The following is a 22,670-nucleotide window of genomic DNA, read 5'->3' as shown; positions in this document are numbered from 1 at the left end:
TTACTTAAACACCGTTGATATTTGTGTTTAACATCAAATGACAAGGTTATTCCATGGCAAACATGAAACATGAAATGACCAGTTGGCATCCACCTGAGAAAATGAGTCCTAGAAAAACAGTGTTCTTGAAAAAGTGGAGCTACATGGGAAAAAATCCACCTCTGATACATGGTGATTCTGATACATCGAGATTATATTTGTGAAATGTGAGAAGGTGGAACCAATTAACTGGCTAATTCAATTGGTTTTAGAAGGTCGACGAGTTCAATGATAACTTCATAAAAGGATCCCAAAGTGCCTCTTTTCATTAGAGCCTTCATGAAATCTGAGAGTGGAGATAATTTATTTTTCACCTGCTTGTCCATCACAGAAATATTCCTGCGGGATAAAATCCCACTTGTAGAAAATAGGCAACAGCACCAACATCTTTAGTTCTTTACAAGGGGTTTAGAAACAAGTACCTTTAACTGTTATCTGATCCCTCCTCATTATCTGGAAATACAAACTGCAGATCTTCATTATCTCTGTAAACTTGGACTAAGGCTGCAGCTTTATATGCGAAAAAGCCAAACATTCCAGGAACAAGCTGTGAATGGAAAAGGAGATCCATTAGCATTGAATTATACATATGGAACATGTCTGATCCTCATTTTTGCAAATTGAAATAGTATTGGTCAAGAAAATGAAATATCAGTGGAATATGCTGTCAGATATGTCTAAGCAACAACATTTTGATAGAAGTAAAGGCGACAGGCTAACGTTTCAAGGAAAAAGATGCAGGAAAAATGGAAATGTCTCGAGTTTCAGCTTATAAGATTTGGATATGTGCCTACATGAAACTGATTCAATATGCCAGGTCTGCGCTCCTAAACTTAAACCAGAAGAGGAGCTTATGACCACCTGAGTTGAAGAAAGGAATGGATAATAAATTAAATATTTCCTTTTAATCATGTTGCTATTCTGCTCGATGAACAATTGTTACAGTATCAATCAGCTCGAGCCTCCAAAATTTCAAATGATTTTACTGTCTCCTCATGTTGATATGATGTGATTTTAAATTGTTAAAATTGGGGAAAGAGCTATGTTGGTCATGCATTATATGAGATCTTTGAGTAGATATAGTCTGCTGCTAAAAAAAGTTGCCTTGTTTAAATCTCAAATTGATGAACTACTCAGCAGTTAGCACTATTACTCATCAAAGTAAATATCATCAAACCTACTTAGCTCGTAACTATAAGTTTTAAATGCATATCCGTACCATGAAACAACAATGTCAATTTGTTTCTGACATGCATTCCCAGATGTCTATGGTTTAGGACCAACTGGCCCCTAAGAGACCAAAATGGACGGCAAATGCCAAACTCTATTATAACCATCGGGAGGAAACTAGATTGGTTCAATTCCTGATGGCTCTTCAAGGAGACTTTTGACTCTGTTCTGATACTATCACATTCTCTTAACTGTTGATGTCACCCTTTTAGAGTTGATGGTAGAAGAAACATGTGAAGGAATAACCACCTTCTCCACCATAGATAATGCGTCAATTCATGCAGCTGACTCACCATCCTCCCCCATACCCTAAACCTTCTGCAGGTCTGCCTAAAGTCATGCTGTTAGGATCCCTCGCATGTTGCAGAAAATTTCAGAAAAATTCAATGCGCAGCAGAAAGGCATGCGCGAAATCCCGTTCATCGCATGAACGTAATTTTAAAAATCGTTTGTAGATAGATTAGGATTAAATTCTTTTAAACTATTTTTAAATAATTAAGAAGATCAGATCTTCACCTTGTGCGAGTAGATGATCACCGCAAATCTGATATTCGTGGATTTGATGGAGGTTCGATGGAAGCCGCACACGTGTCTGGCCTCTACGGGTATCCACACGAGGTAGTGAACCGATCGATGCTCTCGTATCTCTCTGGGGTGCTAGCTCCCTTGCAGAGATGGCTTTAGATGGCTGAGGACCTCCCTTTGGATCAACTCTTGATTGCCTAAGGGAGGAGGAAGAAGAAGGAAGAGCCAAGGAAGAAGATATAAGGGCCCTTTCGCAGCCTTTTCTTTTTCTTGCTTTGGAACCAAAAAGAAGGAAGTAGGAGGCCACGCCAAGCTTCCTTATTTCCTTGTTTGCTTGCGGCTCAAAGGAGGAAGAGGAAGGGGGTGTTCACGGCTGAAAGGAGAGGGAATAAACCATCAATTCGGCAGCCCCTTGAACCCATCCTTTTGATGGCGTGTGGATAGAGATGAGCTCCTAAATTTTAGGAGCTCATCTTTATCCCCTTTTTGAATTCAAAAGAGGAGGGGCGTACGCCCCTCCTTTTCTCCTCACGCCATCAGCAAAGGGAGGGGCGTACCCCTCCCTCTTATCCCATTTGGTTAGCCCCACTTAATCAAATTAAGTGGGGATTGGGTTAGGTCTAGTGCTAGGTTTCAATCCTATTCAAAATAGGATTAAGTGCACCCATTTGAATTTTTTCCAAATCCTAATCCAATTAGGATTTAAATGAACCATGACTCAATTGAACTCTTCAATCTTAATCTAATTTAGGAGTCATTAGATTAATTAGATTAAATTAATTAGAACTTAAGAAATCCTAATCTAATTAGGACTTATTAAAATTTTAGTCCTAATCCAATTAGGACTCTAGAAATCCTACTCCAAATAGGACTCTAATTTAATTTGAAATCCTAATCCAATTAGGACTCTTAGAATCCTACTCCAAGTAGGACTCATGATCAAGTCCAATTAATTAAATCCAATTAATTAAATTAAATTGCAATCTAATTGCAATTATTCCTTCTTCTACTCACTAACTCTTAGCGGGTTAACCAATTATCAATTAAATTAATTATTTGTGATTCTTAATCACAATTCAACCATCATATCGGTCAATACCTCTAATGTGCGAGACCCCATAGGTTCTATTCTGTCTGGTAGTGAGATATATTGTGATCTCTATCACAATATCATTGAAAACTTCTTTCAATGGGTTGAAACAATTCCAATTCAACTCACCAGGGATCATCGATCATCAAGATGGTCCCTGTGAGTCTCACCATCCACCAGTGGCAACCCAGCAGAATGAAATGATGAACCTCTAGGTGCAGTTATCGTATGATATAGTCCTTCTATCGTGGATCCCTACAGACCGGAGGTCATGGATAACTCGTCAAACCCCGTCGTCTGTCATATGTCTAGGTTTATTCGACTTGAGTTCAAGAGTGGAAAACTCTTTCTCCACTGTACGTATTGCCCTGGCCAAGGTCTTACGAACTCAGTCTTATAAATTACATAGGATCACTCCTTATCTATCAAGGTCGATAGATTTCATGTAGGTGCATACTCTACTTCTACAGTGAACCTACTGCAGTCAATCTACACTACAAGGATCCATATGACTAGAGACCATGTATATATGCAGTCAAACTACAATAACTTCACTGTGAGTAGCCGAAGCACCGCAGGTCAAAGGACCAGTCATACTACTGCAACATCAAGCAAGTCATTGACGAGTGGATAGACATCCAAGTGACTTCTTGTCTTGGTCACGCTCAGTACCCTTGTTCTCTAACAAGCACCTGCACTATTACTTCAGTGTCCCTACATTGTGGACTTCAGTCTCGTCCATCCATAAAGAAAGCGATCTGTGCACTGATCTCATCGGATCAATCACCATCCTCGTGATGATCCATTGATTAGGAGCATTTAGAAATTAATCACTAATGATACATGGCTCAAATTCTCAACTCTTGAGAATATGTATCATCATCTTATTAATTCCTTGGACGATTCCTAGACACAAACAATATGAATAAAAAAGATGCCCATTTATTATTCAATAATAATAAAGTCAAGTACAAAATTATGTCCTAGAATTAATAATGTGTCAGCCATATTGGCTTTTAGAGCATATATCTAACACATGCCACAAGTACAACGAAACTATAGGAAATAATTTGGGCATATGCTGAAGAATTGACCTCTCCTACCTACAAAAATATGGCGAAGAAGAAGAGGTTTTATCAATAGAAGAGTAGAAGGCTAGAAGAATAGAAGTTCGCAGCGACCTCCACTCCCTCCAAGCCTTCTCCTACTCCATCCGAACCTATTAGTCAAAGTGCTCTTACTATGGAAGACATCCAAGATATGATCAGAAAAGTTCTCTCTAATATTGGTAATACAACTTCTATTCTACCCTCTCCACTCCTTTACATATTTTCTCTAATGGATGGTTCTTTGGTTCTCGTGCCTCTAGCCACATGACCTATAACTACACTTCTTTTGCTAAGCCTATTCCCATTTCTCTCTCTTGTTGATCATACTGCTGATGAATTTGCAATTCTTGCCTCACATTGGAGATGCTCTCAAACCTTGTCTAATGATCTCTTTTTGCCCGATGTTTTACTTGTGCTGATTCTCTCTATGAATTTAATCTCAATTAAATTACTATGTGAGCAAGGTTTTACCATCACATTCTGTTCTAGTTGTTTGTACAGGATCATTTGATGGAGATGCAATGAGGGATGGGGCATAAAGTTAGTCGTTTCTTTGTTCTTCATAAGTTACATGTTCCACTGCATACTGGTACCCCTTCTGTTACTGCCTGCACTCGTCTTTTCTTCCATTATGTATTGGCATAGGTGCTTATGTTTGGCATAGAGCTTCATTGTATGATTAATAAAGGTCTGCATGGACCATTTAAGCTTGACAAAAAAACCATGGTTTTGGTCAATTGTAAACTGGCCAAGCAAGTGATTCTATTTCATACACTCCTTTTGATATGGTACATTCTAATGTGCGGCAGCCTGCTCTTGCCTCTATGGCAGAGATCAATTTTCTGGCATCTATTGATGCCTGCTCCAATTAAACATGGTTGTATTTACTCCATTCTTGATCTGATTTTCTTAAAGTTCGCCTAGAATTTTCAAACATGAAAAAAATCACAATTTCGAAAACAGTAAAACCTTTTCATTTAGACACTGGTGGTGAATATGTTTCTAAGGCTTTCACCGAATACCTTAAACCACAAAGGACAAATGCCCAATTGTCTTGTCTTGATACACCTCAACAAAATAGGCTTTCTGAATGCAAGCACCATCATATTGTGGACCGGAAACTGCTTGTACCTTACTATTGTTTTCCTCTGTGCCAAAAGGTTTCTGGAAAGAAGCTAAGAACACAGCTACATACCTCACTAATCATGCACCTCCAATGTAACTGCAGGAGGTAACTCCATTTGAGCGTCTATGTCATACCACTCTCGACTATTCTCATCTTCACATTTTGGCTCAAAAAAATTTTGTTCTCCTTCCAAGATAAGCACCAAATCTCTTACGTGTATATTTTTGGGCTATGGAATTTTTGTAAAAAAGAATATTGTTGTTATGACCTTCTTATGAAGAAACTATGTATTTCTCATCATACTACTTTTTGGGAAAAGATATCCTTTCTTACTCTCCCAAATACACACAAAGTTTTTTTTACAATATTAAAGCTTCCAACCCCAAAATAAAGCTCGTTTCAGACTTGATTGAAGCTTGACTTCAATCTTGGTTCAAATCTGAATTAGTACTTTATGGATTCAAAAATTAAACAAACATTCAAGCTTGAAATGATCTTAATATTGTGGATCGTTGGATTTAAGATTCAATAACCACTCTCTAAACTTATATATAACATATATTTTTGATCTTAATCGAGCCAAGCTTGATTGAGCTGGTACTATTTTTGGATCGGTTTGAAATTAATTTTGAGCCCAGATTGTTAGTTCAAGTTCATTTGTTTAGCTTCAAACCAAGCCTGCCGAGCTTCTTCCAACCCAAGCTCGAGCACTTAGATTGTTTGTCATCTTTATTCTGAACTACTTGTCCAAGCAGGCTTGACAGAGCAAAATTGCAATACTCCAGTTGAACTAAATCTCAAACTTTGACCAAGTAATGGCAAACCATTTCCCGGTCCAACTCTCTATTGTCAGATATTTGGAAGTCTCAATTACCTTAGAATCACAGGGCCTGATTTCAACTATGCTGTGCTGAACTCATGCTGTCCATCTTGTCAGTCAATTCATAGCCTCTCATTGATCTGTTCATTTTGCTGCTGTTTTGCACATCCTACATTATATCAAAAGCACCATCGATCGATGCCTACACCTATCATCTACATCTGCACTTGACTTAATTCCTATTCTAATGCTGATTGGGCCGGTGATGCTACTGATTGATGTTCTATCATTGGTAAATCTCTTATATATTGAAAAAGCAAAAAGCAGACTGCTGTCACCCATTAAAGTGCTGAAAGCAGAGGATCAAACTTTAGCCCATACTACTGCTGAAGTTGTTTGGTTATGATACCTTCTCCACGGCATGGGTATATATATCTCTCACCCCACCTCCTTTTGTGACAATAAAAACGCCATTCAAATTGCCCAAAATGATGTATTTCACGAGTGCACCAAACACACTGAAATTGACCATCACTTTATTGGATATCACTTCAAACAAAGGGAAATCCAGTTGCCAGATATCTCATCCAAGTTACTAGTTGCATATCACCTGACAAAGAGTCATCCAACATCATGATTTCAGTTTTCAGCATCAAACCTTCACATGCACTTTGTCAAGGCATTCAAATTGCCCACATGATATATTGCACGAGCATACCAAACGTATTGAAATTGACTATCACTTCGAACAAAGGACAATCCAGTTGCCATATATCTCATTCCAATTACTTGTTGCAGCTCTCCTTACAAAGAGTCATCTGATGGGATGATTTGAGTTTTTACTATTCAAACTTTAGAAGCACTCTATCAAAGGCATCTTCCATTTAAGGGGGGAGGGGATTAGCTAGTATGATATGGATTGACACCCAAGTCTAACACATATACCATGGCCACCATGTAATGTAATATATCATGTATACTCATCTCCTCATTGACACCCATACTTACCGTATTAGCCTAGACACTGACACCCATATTTATCTTATTTTCTCATGTGTACAGCTACCTAATCTTGCCATGTATAACTGACCAAAACACCCACGTATGACTGGCCTAAATTTGTATGCAAACGGGTGATTTACCAAGTGAATAATACAGAGAAAATCAACAGTTATTCTCCATCTTTATTATTTCTGGTAATTATATACAGGTAAGGAAGGAAAAAAATGGCTCCAGGTGAAACATGTACTGATTAGTTTTCCAATGGGATCACGGTGAACTGATCACCCTCATAGGAGAGAGAATGGATCATCTGATGTGTCAATTGTTATATCTGGATACTGTTTCCTTGGAATCTCTCCTAGATTGCAACAATTAACTTACAGCAGTCTTTGATAGGCGGAGTGCTCATATCCTACAGATTGATGCTTTCCATGTGAGTTCTCAAGTAATGGGTCTATGGTTATTAGAAACATATGTTGCTTATCTTTGTACCAGAAAAAAAATATGTTGCCTATCTGAAACATCCTTGTCTGCATGCTCTCTACCTGCCAACTGGGAAGATAGGCTTCATGCTGGTCTCTTTATTGCCTTAATTTGCCTTACCAAGATCTTGACTTCAATTTCTATAGAAAATTGACATCAAGCTGATAGTTAGTTTTGCCTAATCCTTCCATGTGGCCTTGTCAATTTAGAGTTAATTGTCTATAACCAACCCCCATATTTGATAGGAAAAGGCTTGGATGATGATAATGATAATATAAATTGAATGATAAGCGAAAGATCCAAGTAACCCATGAGAATACTGACGTAGTTGTCCGCTTTAAGAATGTTTCTTTTCTGGTTGTTTAAAACAGAGAAATTAGATCAATATACGAGATCATGCATTATCTGACAGATAGTGAACAAAGTGCATGTCACCATATGAAATTTTCATGATCAATCTTTAGTAAATCATTTTTCCTTTTAATCAGCAAAATATGCATGAAAGAGATTATTAAGCAGCGACGTTTGCACCTGAAAATCAAAATAACTATTGAGGAAATGGTGTGACAGGGCCCAGATTCCATATATCGCTGCAGGGATTACAAGCCTTGGAGAAGAAAGTGCCAGGGTGGTACCACTCAATGTTTTCTCTAACACATTCTTTAGGTCCTCGCTTCTTATTCCGATTCTATTTTATGACACCAAGTCATTTATGAAGAAAAGCTTCAGAAAATAATCATAAGATGATAACAGACAACAGAAGCTAGCAATGACTGAAACACTTACTTCTTCAATTTCTTCTGCATAAAAGCTTCAGCAACAGCTGCCCTCGACAGGTTATCAGTGTGATGATAAAGAAGCTGAAGGTACAAACAACTGTTCCACAAGCAAGAAGCATGATTAAAAAAAATTCAGACCATTGAATCCATCCCTATCACGCATATAAGCATCCAATGTGTGAAAGAAATCATGAACAGGATATTCTCAAGGTCCATGATGTATAAAATATATAAAATTGTGATTTATCAGAATAACAGATCAGAGACTAAAGGAGAACAGCACAGACTGAGATACTCGGTCATGTGAAGTCTTGTGACTCATCTGAATCCAGAAATGTGATTAGCATGGTTAATCAAATACAGATGCAAATAACATCAAATAAACCACTCTTAACTCGAGAAAATAAATCATTGAACAGAGTATTAGTCAAAGTGTAGTACAAACTAAGGACTGCCATCCGACCCGAGTCGTTTGGTTTGGAGCATGCTGAGCCATACTAGGGGCAGACCGGGGCGTTTCCGGCCCTCAGTCGAGAAATTGATGAGGGAAGGGGTGAGGGAGAAGAAAAGAGAGGCGGAGAGAGAGAGAGAGAGAGAGAGAGAGAGAGAGAGAGAGAGAGGTGAAGCGAGAGACATGCCGGGAGAGGGAGAGAGAGGGGGGGCTTGGAAGCCCTCCTCTCCTCCTCCACTCATTTGTAGAGGGTGCTAGGCTAAGCACTTGTTTCATATAACAGGGGCTCGACCCTAATTTTTTTTATTTTTTTTTCACTTTTTTAAGCGAAATCAGCATAGAGTTTGCCATTCACTTAAAAAAGTCAGCAAACTCTTTAAGTGAAGTCGGCAAACTCTATGCTGACTTCGCTTAAAGAAGTTAAAAGAATTTAAAAATTTGGGCCCGAGCCCCTATTTTGCCCGCCCAGCACGCCATGCGGATGAGTGAAGGAGAGAAGGGCTTTCGAGCCCCCTCCCTCACCCTCTCTCGGCATCTTTTTTTCTCCCCTCCCTCTCCCTCCCTCCCTCCCTTGCTCTCTCACTCTCTTTTTGCCAAGCTCTTATTTCGTTCAAAAAAGGGGCTCTGCCTAGCTGCCCTTGCAAACAAGTGGAGGAGAGGAGGGCTTCCGAGCCCCCCCCCTCTCCCTCTCCTAGCATCTCTCAGTACGCACCGAAACAACATGGAATCATACTGCACCATACCGCTTCCTACCGACATAGTTGTCGGTTCTGGTACTGCGGACCTTGGTACAAACCATAACCATAAACAAAATCCTGTAACAAAACAAGCACATAACCTACTATACATAATAGTGCACCTTCAAAATTAAAAACAGTATGCTAAACGATATACACAGCCATATCATCCGTATCACCTCAAAAATCACTGGATCCAAATTGTAAATGCTGACTCCTCTTCTCTTGCAAAAGTGATGTAGGCATGCAGCCTTGTAGATGATTGGAGGCTACACAATAATTAATAACAGTTGACATGGATCATATTTATATTTATTTTAATGATATCCCTTCTTTTCACTATTCAAATCCGAATTTCAAAGAGATCTGGTGTGCTACAACATAAATTCAATCACAGCTGTGCAGAGAATTAAAGACAGAAGTGAAATGGAGAGAAGAATCGGAGGAACTAAAAGAAGAGAAAAAGAGAAAGGAAAAGGCCTATGCCCAATTTTTATTCTCAAATAAAGCTCACATACAACTTCAAAAAGAATCCCGAACAGCAGGTCATTACCTTACAAAGTGTCTTGGGCCTCTTGGCACACTATATTTATCTATTTAGGGCTCTAAAAGACAATAAAATAAAAGCCAATCAGTTGGCTAAAATCTTTATAAAAGAAGATTTCTATATAAGGAGAATAACCAACTAATAGAAACCAACTAAATCCCATCACTATATGCACCAATCTGACTTCAATTTGATTAACAAAAAAAAAAATCCAAGAAAATTGTACAGAACAAACATGAAAATAGACAAATAAAAGCCTAAAAACTAAAAGTTCAACCATCTATATCCGTAACGTCCCAGTTGCATAATTGCTTCCACAATGCTTTATCACTTCCTCATGCTCCTCTGAATGATTTCACATGCTTGATCCCAATGTTGGATTTTTAAACCTTGAAGATTGAGTTTGATACTATTTCCTCTCATGATAAGATTGTTAATTAACTATGGCTGTGAAAGTATGACTTCTGATCCATACTAAGAAGTTACTTGAGGAACTTCAAGATGACATCCCTCCTTAGATCTTTTGAACAAATTAACACAGCATTGCCTAATATCTGATTTGGATCATCATAGAACTCAACAAGATGGTCCTTCTGTGATAGATTTTTGATGAGGAATCTAAAATCACAGGACTCGAGAAAATGGATTCCTTGCTCCGTCGATCCTTGTCAACATCTTAAAATATCCTAACTGTTTCTTCCATGTTTGGATATTTGACTATTTTCTTCTTATTCCCTACTTGCAGTCCTTTATTGAGATGATGAAATTCTCAAGGTAGGTTGTGAATTGTGATAATGATATACTCAATTTTTTCAAATTAAATAGTAACTAGAAGCGTTAAAATGATGATGAAACTCCAACTGTAAGTTCGTTGCAAGAAAGGTTCTAGGCTCACACATCTAACCATGAGTACATCTTCGAGTAGTCCATACTCTCGCCCACTTCTGTTAAGCAGAAATAGACAGAACAGAGTTGTTGAAGGCACTCATAGCAGGTGCATTGCTTGAACCGATTTCTGTAATACCAAAATAATGCAGTCTTAAACATGATTGGGCACTACACAATAATAAATAACAGCTTATTGAATTCAGATCTGGATTAATCTTAAAGAAATCCTGATTTTCAAAATTCAGATATGAATTTCCAAGAGGCTTACTGATAGAGAAGAGATTTTATCAAATGTGTCTAGGCACTTGAATGCAATCTAACTTGCCAATTGGATTATTGAGTTGACGTGCCATTGCTTGCACTCAAAATTTTATATTAACATTGCGCTTAGTTAAGGAACGAAATCAAATCTTGTGGTGCAAAGAATTTTTGTGTCACTTCGTGTCATTCGCAAGTGTCTTAACATTGTTGGCATACAAAATTTCTTAAAAAGCAAAATGTCTAGGTAACAGAGGCAGAACAATACTGAATATGGAGGTGTAAAGAAAAATGCATAGACAACTGCACTATGTTGTCATAATTTTTACTATTACAGAAGACATATAAAATTAATCACTCAACTAACCTGAACAGGACTCCAGAAGCATAGCTGATAGCAGCCTGCAAGATTAAGATAATGATGCATAATTGGCTGCTTACAAAATCTAACATTTGGATATATAGAAAGTCTCCAATGGAAAAGTACCTCTTAATTAAGAATAACATACAGCACAAGCTGGATCAGAAATATACTTGAGAATATACAAACCATGCCTTGTTGCATATACTCAAGAAACAAGGTGCTGGCATTTGCAAGTATTACATTGTATATTAGCCTTTTGATATTATCGTAAGAATCCATAAATTTCCAGGGAATCATATACCTCTCAATTTGCATGTTTTAAGACTTCTACAACATTCTTACCACAACATTGATTTATAAACTACATGGACATGTTCAAAGGGAACCATTGCAGTGAACAGAGTCATACATCTTCTTGCTTAGCTGTCTAAATCAGTTTATGTCATTGTAACAAAGGCATATAGGTATATACCTGGACAGATAAGTTAACCAAACAATATGCACTGCAAGCAGCTCCAATACCAGTAGTTAGAAGCAAAAGTTCTCTTTTAAGCTGCAAGAAAGTTTAAGAGAAAGAAACATAAGTAACCGATCTCAAGAACTTTGATCCCATGCATCTAAAGTTGTATTCTAATACAACCATCTCAATATGAAATCTTTCTTATGTTGCTTTATAATGTAATATATTTGTTTTGCGAGGCTATTTATATTAGTCCAACCATTAAGGTCCACAACAATGCGTGGATCTTTGTTGTTGTACAAGATTCATGGTTATAATAATAAACAAACAGGAAACAAGCAATTGATTACCGAAACAATTTTACCATATTAAATTAGAAGAGAGAGTGAAAAAATAAATAAAAAGGAGATACCGCTTCATATTTTAAAAGGTTGAGTTTCTTCCTTTTTTCACTGTCTTTCTGCCGTTCCTGTCACCAAACATTGAAAGTTACAGCAGCATCTTGATTTTGGTTTTCTAGCTTCACCATAAGCTTAGGAATGCCAAAGAACTATTTCAACATATATTATGATAAAAAAGTATAACCATCAAAAAACAGACCTTGACCACAAATTTCTTTTTTGCTGGAGCAACATTATCACCAGATACCCACTCCCTGGCTCTGGTAAGCTTTAAATATCCACTCCTGCTTTCATTCTCTAGCATCTAAATGTAAAAAAGAAATGAATAATCAGATAAATTAAGAATGGTTCTCGAAAGTGTCAAAAAGTCCAAACGTGGAGTGAACCTATAAGCAAAACAGACCTTTACATGGAAATTTTAACAATGCAAAATAAAATTGAAGAGTATTGTACCTCATCATGTTGCTGACTATTTTCATGCACAAGGCTAATTTCTGAATCTTCATGCATTAAGTTGTCCCTCTGCCAAAGCATATCAGAAACTTTAGATATAAAATCTCCATTCAACTGCCTATCCTTCAGGAATATTCGCATCACATCATCTCCAATAGCTTCTCTTCCTGGCTTGAAGATCAATTACATAGATGATTAAGAAGCTTTGGGATTCTAATTTGAAAATATGCAGAAGCTTACAATGTATTATGATATTGCGTAAAAGGACAACAAGCATGGTACGGATATTAGTGAGCGCAGAAATTTCTAGGAGATCCCTTAACACAAACATAGCTGTAATACCCTAACATGTTAGTGCATATAACATGATTATTTGTATATTTGAGCTAAGTGTATTATATCAACTATTGACATGTACGAATAGGATCATGGAAACTAAGTCTTTCTATGGAAATTATATTAATAAGGACCCGAATTTTATGACAATTTTGACCTTAAGATGGAATAAGAAAAGTTCAAGAACTAAATTGCTAATGCGAAAGAGTTAAAGCCACCTAATTCTTTCTTTAGGCAACTGTCACCTCATGCTAATGACACCTCATGTTAATGTCACATCATGCTTATTCCCCACCTCATGCTTGTCACACCTCATGGTAAAACAGCCATCTTATGCTAAAATTCAGCCACCTAGCTGAACTTGGAATTGATATCTAGCTACTAAATAGTGATGGCTAGACACCTCACATTTAGGAGCGACCTATATATAAGAGAGCGCTCCTCTCTTTCTACTGTTTTGGCAACTCTAAAAATCTCAAGCCACTTATAGAAAGCAGCTAAGAAAGTAATAAAGTAAGGAATAAAAAGAGTGGAGAGTATAAAGTGAAGTTTTAAGACAGGTATTGATAAGTATCCTTACATAGTGGACGATCTATATTTTAGCAAATATTTTACAGGTTCCATAGTGATTCAGAAATTGATTTTCTTCTTTTCACTAACTATGGATTGCCTAGAATCCTTGTTTCTAACTAAAGTTGAGGCAGCTTATTGATTCTAATTTTAGTATTGTGCTTGGTTATATAATAATTCTATATGTTATATATTCTTGTTATAATGTAATGATCCAAGTTTGATAATTTTCCGATATTTTCTGTAATATTTTGTGGCGATTGAATTTTGAAAATATGTGTTTTGAATGACTATTCGACATCCAAATTTATCAGTGTTAAGTCATCATGATTTAAATTTATGGAAATATATTTCTTTTGACTCTGGTCATTCAAAATATATGTTGATCATTATATTGCCTAAAAGTGTTATGAACTAAAACATAAACTTCTAGTCAGTCATATTGTCATAAGTGAACCTAGCCAGAGAAGAATAAGTTGTTGGGCTTCGTGTTCTTGGTCGAGATACGATCTTGGTCAGCAGCATTAAGTTGTAGGCCTTCAACTTCTCAATAGACATGATCTGATGAAGCCTTGACCAGCACATACAATAGTTGTTCTAGGTGAACCCTTAGCTAATGGGCCTATTGATTAGTGAATCCCTGACCTGCAGCTATGATAGTTGATTACTAACCAGTTGCTATTGAAATGATCATGATATGTTTCAGGTGTTTTTAAGTATACCTAGTGTCTCAAGTGTTTCTAAGTGTATCTCAATGATCCCTAAACGAGTGTTTTCCATAACTTTGCATGAAGACGTATGCAACTTGATAATATATTATTTGCTATGTTTGTGTATTTTCGGAACGGAGGAAAAGGATTTATATAGCCAAACCATGGTACGCCATACCGCATAGAATCAAATGGTATGGGGCGTACCGTACAATACTAGTTAGGTACCGATACATTGTAAGAAGGTGCAACGATACTCGGTATGCCGAATTGGCCCCTGTATTGGACGTACCAACATAGTGATAGGGTGGCACGATATGGGGCTCGGTACCGAAATGGTATACCTTGAGCCCAACTAGTTCAAGATTAAGACTTAGATGAGTTGAATATTTGGGTACTTGCTGACGTATGTAGCCCGTCATTCAATTATGATATTTCAGAGTGAGGCTAATCGGCATTAGGCTATTGCCAAACTTAAGGCGCTCTTGGTGTACATAGTGAAGCTACTTCCATAAAAGGAAAAGTTAGATCTGCTTTGTGTATCCTAAGGTGTGTATCTTAAGGTAAGACTTGTAGCTAAAGAAGAGACTGCATGAGTAAAGTAAGGAAAGGGTTTGTAATGTACCTATACTTAAAGATGTAATATTTGCCTCTAAGCTTAGTACACAGTACTGGTCCGAACCGGGTGGTACGGGGCATATCGTATCATACCAGTTCGGTACTGGTATCAAGTATGGATGGCGTACCGTTATTCGATATGCTAAAAAATTTCCGTACCATACCATACCGACACTGTGCTAAAAAATTTTCGTACCATACCATACCGACAAGAAAGCGAACCTTGTCCCTAAGTTGAACTATTTTGTCTATAATAAGACAATGGAATGAAATAAATCTTGGTTTGATTTAAGGATTATGTCTTGCAAAAGTTTAGTTTGGATGAAATTTTAGCTGCTTTGTATGATCAGATGGCCATTTATTTTATAATTACATATCTTGAGATTTAAATTGGTGTAAATGTGCTGCCACAAGAATTAATTGAATTAAATCCAGCCACTGATTGATCAAGATTGCAGTAACATTTGGGACTTGGTAGAGATGGGTTTTGAGTCATGATAGTAACCACATGAGTTTCCAGTTTGATCCTCTCTCTCTCTCTCATGTTAAGAAAGGTTTTCTATGGCAAATGTCTCTATGAAATTATTAAAGATAAATTGAAATATATATTGCAAATGGTTATAAAGTATTCAAATCTTTTTTCTAGTTTTTACCGAGTTTTGTCCATTTATCTTGATGACACCGATATCCTATAATATTTTGGCATCTTCTTATTAATCGTATTAATATTTGATTTTTTTCCCAAAACTATGAATTCCAGATACTTTCTTGCGTGCGTCTATGTAAACGCTGTGATCGGCCTTTAAACTCAATCAACCTGGACTAGAAAGTGAAGAATTTCTTTTGGTAAAGAAAAGTGCAGGATTAATGTACGCGGAACCGACCAAACCGACGTACCAGTGGGGACCAGTACTGGTTCGGTACCGGTACCGAACCGGCTAACCGCCAAAAAAAAAGCCGCGACGCACGCATGCGTTCGCATTTTAGCCACAAAGTGGCATTAAATGCCACTCTATGGCATTACCCGTGTGGGCTCGCGCTCGCGCGCGGTGCCATATGGGCTCGCTGTCCCGAGCAGGGAACCGCGCGCGAGCGTGGTTCCTTGTGTGTGGAATCATGCGTGGGCGCAGTGCTCGCGCCCGCGCTGCTCCGCATGCGGACGCCCTTTTTTTCTCTTTGCTTTTTTTTCCCTTTCCTCCTTCCTCCTTCTCAAACTCTCTTCCTCTCCTTTCTTTCCCTCTCTCCTCCTTTCTTCTCCTCTCTTTCCTTCTTTCTCCTGCGAGCAAAGAAGGGGCCGGAAACACGAGCAAGACGGGTGATCCTCGTCAGTTTGAGGGAAGAGGTCGACCCGAAGCCCGGTGCGACAAGTAGGCTTCTTCTTCTTCTCCTCTTTCTCTTCTTCTTCCTCCTCTTCCTCTTCTTCTTTCTCTTCTTTCTTCCTCTTTCTTCCTCTTCTTTTCTCTTCTTCCTCTTCTTCTTCTCCAGTGCCGGTACCGGGCTTGTACCGGTTCGAACCGGACCGGTTTGCACCCGGGCAAAGAGCCATTCGGTTTCGACCTCAAAGGGATCGGAATCAAATTCTATGGCTGTACCATACCGGTGCTGGCCGGTACCAGTATGGTACAGGCTGAACTGATTAAAACCGACCGATTTAGCAGAGCCTGTGCAGGATATTTAAAAGAAGAAACTAATAAAAGTTTTAAAGTTTTGTGCTATGATTTAACAGCATGTCTGTAAACGTGAGTTGGGAAAAAAAATCTTTGAATGGTTCTTTTTGGATAAGCTTAAACTGCAATTGATAACATTGTTAGCGTAGGTTCCAACAGGTCATACTCTTGAGTCTTGACCAAAATTTCCTTGGACGAAATCGACACTAATTTTTAGAGGGTTCATGTCAGGCAAAAAGCTGGTTGCAAAATTTGCTCAATCTTTGCATGAAGGTTTCTCAATTCGACTTGTGCTTTAAAGTGGATCAAATATTTGATTGGAAAAGGATTACGTGATGATGATGAAGAAGAAGAGTTTTTACTATTGCTGAATCAACTTGAGTACTACTTTTTGAATTATCTTTTATGAAGCACCTAATTATCAATTGCAGATGGTCCACAGCAAACACCAACTTTGCCATTTAAAATTACATTAACAAATAAACCATAAGGTTACCATATTTTCTCAGAAAAACTGTCTTTTAATGTTATGGAAATTTACTAACATATTTCTCTATGTAGTTCAATAGAAACAAAAGTCATGATTATTGACCATGAAATGAAGACTCACTCTCTGTAATTTCTCTACATCAGGTTTAATATTCTAGAAGTCACTACCAAACAACATCAAGAAGTGATAATTTTGAAATTCACCTCTACAGGCAAATCTCAGTAAGATCTGGAAATATAATTCCCATGAAAAGAATCCAGGAAATTACATATAAAGAAATGATAATTACCCATAAATTTTGCTGTCAAAAAGACTATATTTTCGATACTTTGGATTCAATTAATTTCTGATCAATCCTAAATCTTTGCCAGAATACAGTTTTTTATTAGTAACTGGTGAACTAATCTGAATACCAGTTCTATAACAATTCTCTTTGAAGTTTCTACTCCCTGCAAAAGAGTGATGACAAACTATAGAAATTTTCTTCTCATTGTCTATATGTAGTTCATCAGTAAAGAAAAATATAAATACATGATGATGATGCTACTAGCAGAAAATCCTATTAGTACAGACCAGAATTATGCAAATTTGGAGACTGGTTCTCTGACTATGTGGCCAAGGTTCTGATATTTACTACTGATGTGGAGAAGCAGGAAGCAATGGAATTGTCACAAACCCTTCACAAACTTCAGCTTTCTAATGAAAAGGACAAGATCCTATGTGCTCTGGTTTGTTCTTCACAAAGGGTTATTGTGACTTCTTCAAGGCATGAGAGTTCCTTCTCCTTTTAGAGATGCAGTTTGGAAGAGTTTCTTCCATGAGAATATAAGATGTTTATGTGGCTTCCATTAAACAACAAATTATGCATGGCCAATAATCTAAGGAAAAGAAGATGTCCCCCCTGCTTTTGTTCTCTGTCAAAGAGAGGAGGATATGGCTGTCCATTTGTTTATAAAGTATCCTTTTCTTCTGAGACTATGTGGAAGCATTTCTCCCTTATGCTGAAACTCAGCTTTTCCTAATGATATGGAGGACTTATGGGGCTGATGGAGGAAGAAGAAGTTGAGTGCAGCATGGTTGAAAGGATGGAATAGATGGCAGCAGCTATTGTTTGGATAATTTGGTTAGAAAGAAACTATAGAATTTTTTGAGGGTGGCTAAAGGGTATCATTAATCTCATTAGAAAGTTAAGAGGATACTGAAGTCTTGGCACGACCTGGTAATTAACAAGGATCTTCGAGGTGTTGAGAAATTTTTGTGGAAGTGAAAGGAATTCCGGCAGCCTGACTTTACTTCTTGTTTTCTTTTCTGTTTCAGTTGTTGTATCTTCTCATTCTCTTTCCTTTTCTTGCAACTCCTTAATTACTTATCAATAAAATTCTTTAGGCACTTAGTGCCTATTGTTTTCCTCAAGAAAATAAATATATGACGAGATGTGCATTCTATTCTTTTCCTACGTTGTGCTTTTATAATCATGAAAAGTTTACACCCCTGGAAATCTACCAAACAACAGTCATCTCTGATCAGCTAAGAGCCGGAAATGAAATTTCACAAACAAGGAAGCAACGACAGACCTTACATTTAAGTTTCTCAAAAGATTTTCAGCGAGCATATAATGCAACTAATGCTAACCAGAATAACAAATCCCCACATCCGCTTCCTTACCAACAATAATAAAACCAATACCCCTTGAAATTATTAAAAAAAAAAAATACAATGTTTCAAATCAAATACATGGGGAAACCTCTTCAAAATTCGATCTTTTTTTTTGTTTATTCAGCCAACTCATCGTTTAACCAACTAATGAAGACAGCAAATAGAAACCTTCTACTTATAATGATGATGATGATGATGAAAGCTCCCTCCTTTCTCTCTTCATCAATTACGAAGGCAAGAAAATCCAAAAAAACTGAAAAAAATACTAGAGAAGGGGCATTCCATTAGAGTAAATAGAAAAACTAATCAAGTCAAGTCCAAGCAGAGAAAGGGTACCAGGAAGGGAACTCCGGATGACTGAGACGCATAGAGACCTCTTAGCAACGCCATGGGTGTGCGAAAGTAAGGACCCTCTGAGGAGAAGGGGAGATTGGGAATTAGTGAGCTCGGAGTATCTTAGACCAAGCAACCCAGCTCTGAAAGCCGTGTCCATGGCCATGATTCCTTTCACGAAGTCTCTTAGGAGGAGAACCAGTGACCGTTATCTCTGGTCCATCATACGATTCATACCCCACCGAGGCTCCAAGAGGGATGGATAACAGGATATCTTCTCCGCCCGCAGCTTTAAAAATATCTCCAAGTGGTGTTCTTAGCTATATAAAATAAGGAGAAGCTCGAAGCTGCTTCTCCTAAAAAGCGCCTTTTCTAACCAATCTTCTTATCAAATACTTATTTTCTGTTTTTTTTTTTAATTTTAAAATTATGAAAGCACTTTTTAAACAATATGAACATGCCAGACCGGCTACTAAATAGATTGGCCTTGGGCCTATAGGGTTTAGATTTTAGACTCAGATGCAATCCATCACTTGAGGAGTTTGGACTCCATGATGATATCCTTCTAGCCAATTTTGGAGTGGAAATATCTTTAGATTAGAACTAGATGTTTGATTATTTTCTTTCCATTAAATCCAGCCTAGTTTGTTCAAGTTCAATCACGTTAATTCTACTAATGTAATATTTAATTTTTTGACATCTAAATCTAACTTGATCGAAGGCCTGCTGTGAATTTGATACCCATGTATATCTTACATGGTCATAGTATTAAATAAGAGTTAGTCATGAGTAATTATCATATCTTAGACGAGTTGGACATGTATTTGGTACAAAAGTATCCAATTAATTTTTTGGGATAGATTAAAATGTACCCAACCAATTTTGCACCCTTAATAAGGGAAGGTGGGAGTGGGATACGAAATGCCATTACACAATTGGACTTATCATAAATTTTTATTCTATTTTAGAATTGACTTTTGGTATGTGTGGGAATTGGACAGTTGGATTTCTATGGAATAAAATTTAAGCACCAAAATTTAAGAATTATAGTTATATTAAGAACCTTCCTTTCATGTTAACTTGGAAGGCTGCTATCTTTGTTTCTCTTTTGATTGGATAATGCAAAGGTAAAAGAAGCAAAGCAAACCTATTATTGTAATCTCTCTCTCTCTCGCTCTCTCCCTCCCTCCCTCCCTCCCTCTCTCTGAGTGGGGTTGGTGTAATTTGGTTACAACCTGGTAAGTTAAAAGGAAAAAGATCTAGTGCCTTCTTTTTGGTTACAATAAGAAGTCCGGTACTAAAAAAAAAAATTCCAGCCACCCAAGACCGACTCTCTTTTAGCAGTGAGATGAATAAGCTAAAGCCTTGATAACAGAGCTCTAGATTAAGCTAAAAAAAATTCCAGCACTCTTATATTTAAGTGTCGTTCTTTTAAGATACTTTGATACCTTAAGCGTGTTCACCTCTGAATAACGAATAAGCTAAAGCCTTGATAACAGAGCTCTAGATTCCATGCCAAGTGGGCTGATTGCATCAGAAAGGCAAGTAAAAAGGAGTTGTTTTATGCAACACCTCTAATGCACCACCAATGGCTGCTTCTGTCACACTGTTTCTAAAGGATTCACCTGCTAAAATCTTGTAATCCAAGAAATTCTTTCTTTTATTCATGTTGTACATGATCTTTTCCACAGGCATCCAACAAGCACTTGCCATCACTGATTTCCTATATCCTCAACTAAGTTGTTCTCTGTTTCTCTAATCACAACATTTAACTATTTGGCAATGTCTGGCAAAACTCCTGCGATATGTTTTTCCTAAGTGTTTCATATGATAAGTGGCATCTGTGGCTGCAATTTGTTGAGTTGAATTGGGTTCATGTTGAGTTCAAAGTCAGACAAAATTGACATAGAACCAAATCAATCCAGTTTGATTTGTTTGGCAGCTAGACAAAAAATTTCCAACCCAAACCATGCAACCTAATTTTAATATAACTATCAAAACTATCCCAGCCTGAATTATTGTACTATGAAATAGATAAAAGTCAGGTAGACTCCAGTTGGATGAGGACTGAACCCAACTTCTTGAACCATCAGACAACTTACTTGAAGCAAAGTGAATGCATTACTAATGTATCTAAAATTCGATAACTGGAGATCAACAAAAGAAGCTATCCATCTCATTCCACAACTCTGCAACTTTTTCACATTGGCTAGCAGCCATGGTGTCCAAGAGAACTGACCACAATGACCATCCACTCAGATACAGAAGCCACCAAAACGAGACAGCAGAGTTGTCAAGCTCCTCGTCGTCCATGTCAGGGACCTTTGCCTTGGTTTCTTGTAAAATCAAAGAATTCCGACAAAGAGGGCACGCGGCCCTCCCGTGCTCGATCCATCGATCGAAGCAGCTCTTATGGAAGAGGTGCCGGCATCTGAGTTCTCTTATCTCTTCACCTTCCTCAATATTAGACAGGCAGAAGACACACACTACTTGCTCATTTGATCCTTCCAATGGAGACTTACAGGCTGGGTTACAAAGTTCTACACTGCATAGGGTCAATGCCTGCTGCAAACATGGAGCATAGCTGGAAGTGGAAGAAGGTTGAGGACGTCGACCAGCAAATGGACAGCCCCACTGCCATGTTAAATGTGCTGTTGCTTGGAGGTGAATGGACCGCATAACAAGTCGAACAATGGCACTGATGATGGGAATTGGCATGCTCAAACAAGGTGGTAGGACGATGGAGATGAACAGAAATAGCACCAGTTTTGCAAATTCCATGTTCTTAGGACGAGAGGGAGGAGAATATCATGTAGGAGGGTGTCAAGAGTAGAACGAGATATGGGGAGATTGGGGAGGGACTTGTTATTATAGGCAAAGGCTAAAAAGTATTCTCAACTTTTAGGAGGATGAGATCTGGGAGATTAACCGGATATAAAGAAGATTGGACCCCTTGAAGTATTATTGAAGATGGGACCTAGTGAAATTTGTCCCATTAAAGCAGCAACCACTCCATTATTCTTGCCGACGAAGATGGGGATTCACCGCTCCATTATAATGGAGGGTGACTCGGCTACCATTATAGGATAGATTCAGGAGGGTCCGCAGGTGGAGGGGTGGGATCATCCCCTACTCCATGATATTTGGGCGATGGGTAGTGACGGGGAGGCCTTCCTAGCTAAGCATATCTATAAGAAGACTAATAGGGCCGCCGATTAGGAGGCCTCTTATGTGGCTAGTCATTCAGGCGATATTCTATGGATGCAGGAGGGAGAGCTTCCTAGGGCTCTCCGTGATGTTTTGTTTTCTGATTTTATTAGGTGTGTCCGTACTCATGTACTATGAGGTATCCGCTAAAGCTAAAAAAAAAAAAGATGGAGATTCACCTCCTGTGATATGGTTCACTACCACATTTAACCCCTGGGGCGGGGATGTAGCCAAACTAGGTCACACAGGAGGTGCCACTCATATCTATAGCTTAGGTCGCACTGCCACATATATCTTCTATGAGGGTCCCGCAGCCACATT

General features: G+C 38.0%; 2 protein-coding genes across 10 annotated transcripts; both read right to left on the bottom strand.

Moving 5' to 3' along the window:
* Positions 1-19,506, bottom strand: LOC103718349. Of its 9 annotated transcripts, none has more exons than XM_026808961.2 (11): positions 19,146-19,506; positions 12,763-12,929; positions 12,509-12,613; positions 12,321-12,377; positions 11,921-12,001; positions 11,452-11,486; positions 10,843-10,953; positions 8,211-8,300; positions 7,956-8,112; positions 462-586; positions 1-325 (listed from the first exon to the last, which is right to left on the bottom strand). In XM_026808961.2, exons 1-10 carry the CDS (start codon positions 19,306-19,308, stop codon positions 464-466), a joined length of 1,089 nt encoding a protein of 362 aa, XP_026664762.1. In that variant the 5' UTR covers positions 19,309-19,506; the 3' UTR covers positions 1-325; positions 462-463. The 9 variants fall into 9 exon arrangements, 7 of the variants coding, with proteins under 7 accessions (XP_026664762.1, XP_026664761.1, XP_026664760.1 ...); XM_026808960.2 differs by having other exon boundaries at positions 64-378; XR_003387752.2 differs by lacking the exon at positions 7,956-8,112 and having other exon boundaries at positions 1-378.
* Positions 19,507-20,795: 1,289 nt separating this feature from the next.
* On the bottom strand, positions 20,796-22,058 carry LOC103718356 (E3 ubiquitin-protein ligase RNF126-like). The gene has a single exon (XM_008807139.4). It carries the CDS (start codon positions 21,921-21,923, stop codon positions 21,297-21,299), a length of 627 nt encoding a protein of 208 aa, XP_008805361.2. The 5' UTR covers positions 21,924-22,058; the 3' UTR covers positions 20,796-21,296.
* Between the last annotated feature and the right edge of the window lie 612 nt (positions 22,059-22,670).

This window comes from Phoenix dactylifera, chromosome 1, assembly GCF_009389715.1.
Source record: "Phoenix dactylifera cultivar Barhee BC4 chromosome 1, palm_55x_up_171113_PBpolish2nd_filt_p, whole genome shotgun sequence".
NCBI classification, from domain to species: domain Eukaryota; kingdom Viridiplantae; phylum Streptophyta; class Magnoliopsida; order Arecales; family Arecaceae; genus Phoenix; species Phoenix dactylifera.
Note: the sequence above shows the minus strand (reverse complement) of the source record. Positions and strands in the feature narration are given on the sequence as shown.

Bases quoted from the DNA above. Each gene is read 5' to 3' on its own strand.
- LOC103718349 (XM_026808961.2), bottom strand. From the start codon at position 19,308: ATGGCCATGGACACGGCTTTCAGAGCTGGGTTGCTTGGTCTAAGATAC. The intron at 12,930-19,145 runs GTACCCTTTCTC...TCTTCAAGCCAG, and splicing joins CATCCGGAGTTCCCTTCCTG to GAAGAGAAGCTATTGGAGAT. The intron at 12,002-12,320 runs GTATCTCCTTTT...ACTTTCTTGCAG, and splicing joins ACCTTTTAAAATATGAAGCG to CTTAAAAGAGAACTTTTGCT.
- LOC103718356 (XM_008807139.4), bottom strand. From the start codon at position 21,923: ATGGAATTTGCAAAACTGGTGCTATTTCTGTTCATCTCCATCGTCCTA.